This window comes from Morone saxatilis, unplaced genomic scaffold (assembly GCF_004916995.1).
Source record: "Morone saxatilis isolate NCDOM2014 unplaced genomic scaffold, NCSU_SB_2.0 Contig2, whole genome shotgun sequence".
Lineage (NCBI taxonomy): Eukaryota > Metazoa > Chordata > Actinopteri > Moronidae > Morone > Morone saxatilis.
In genome coordinates, this window is record NW_023339762.1 from 18,598,329 (window position 1) to 18,599,743 (window position 1,415).

General features: G+C 42.0%; 1 protein-coding gene across 1 annotated transcript in view; it reads left to right on the forward strand.

Annotated features, from left to right (window-relative positions):
- The first annotated feature begins 677 nt into the window (after positions 1 to 677).
- neto2b (neuropilin (NRP) and tolloid (TLL)-like 2b) overlaps positions 678 to 1,415 on the forward strand; it is a 6,749-nt gene continuing 6,011 nt past the window's right edge. The window contains exon 1 of the mRNA XM_035664897.1: positions 678 to 687. Coding sequence (XP_035520790.1) covers positions 678 to 687 — 10 coding nt within the window. The remainder of the gene's footprint in view (positions 688 to 1,415) is intronic.

Sequence of the window (1,415 nt, forward strand, 5' to 3'; positions counted from 1 at the left end):
CTGCTCTCTGCTCAGCATAGAAATGTACAGGAATGCAATGTGTTGACTGATTCATGCCTGGTGAGCTTTTTGGCACAGGCGTCCCTGCGTGTGTGTATGTGTGTGTGTGTGTGTGTTAAATTGTGTGTGAATGTGACTTCTGGACATTTGCCCTGAATCAGCTAATTCAAATTTTAAAAATGGGAATTCCTAATGCAATTCATCATTATTCCAAACAGGCTATGAGAGGATTATGGTATCACTTATTACTCCTATAAGAAGACGCACATGCGCACTCAGCTGTCCCCCCTTCTCGCGCCAACTGAGCCCAATCTTAAAACCGCGAGCAGCCGCAGACAGATGATCCGTTTATTGGAGGGGACGGATCAGTCTCACTGAGGCAGACTGCAGGAACAGCGTCCTTGCTCTGGAAAATCTCTGCTCATCTCACAGTTTTATTTTTTGATAATGAATCAGAAGTTCCTCTCCTCCTTTTTTTTTTTTTTTTTTTGCCCCAGTAGCTCCTCTCTCATCCTGACCAATGGGATTAGGATGAAAAGGTGAAAGTTGGATTTTTGTTAATCAGTGTTTCCAACACGCGCTGATCCGGACCATTTTCTGATTTAAACGGATAGGAGGGGATGCACAGTCGGTCAAGTTTGAAATCAAGACAAAATAACGGACTTCAGCTGGTGAGGATGCGTGTAGGTGAGTGGGATGATCCGTGTTTGCATAATTTAGGGCTCTAGTTAATTTTTTCTTTCTGTGTCTGAGGGAGAGTGAGGATTGGATGAGAGGAGGGAGTTTCTAATCTTTGATCATCTTTCTTTTTTTTTATATGTGATATGTGGTTTTCTTGGCAGAGTCCTGGCACATTTGTGCATGTTGTTCACAAACTTCTGTTTTCAGGTGCAATTTGGACAAACTAATTAATGCCACCACAATGAGGCTGTATGGGAAATGCATGCAGACAGTTTTAAATCTGTTTCCCAGAGACATAAAAAGACACGAAAACTCCAAACTAATCTTTTTGTTTTGAACATTTGGTGTAAGGATTCATGGTACTGAAGTGACAGCTCCACACTCTGTATGCACCATGCTTTACTGGTAAAAAGGTAAAGACAAAAATCTTAAGAAATGAATAAAAATCGCAATTTTTCAAAAGGGGGGAATCTGTTTTGCATCAGCTTGTGGTGGCTCAGTGCCTGGACAGGAGGATTTGGGCTGCTGCTGCTGCCTCAGTTCCTCCTCCTCCTCACACACACACACACAATATGGTCTCTGTGGAAGTGCTTCAGTGGAGTAGATTCATTCAATGAAAGAAATATTTCCTAAATAAAGTCTGATGTCAGTCAGCTGGAGACGTTGCAGAGATTGACAGTGTAGCTAAATGTCACTACACTTAACTTAACTTGCCATCAGTTGATTGAAAGCGA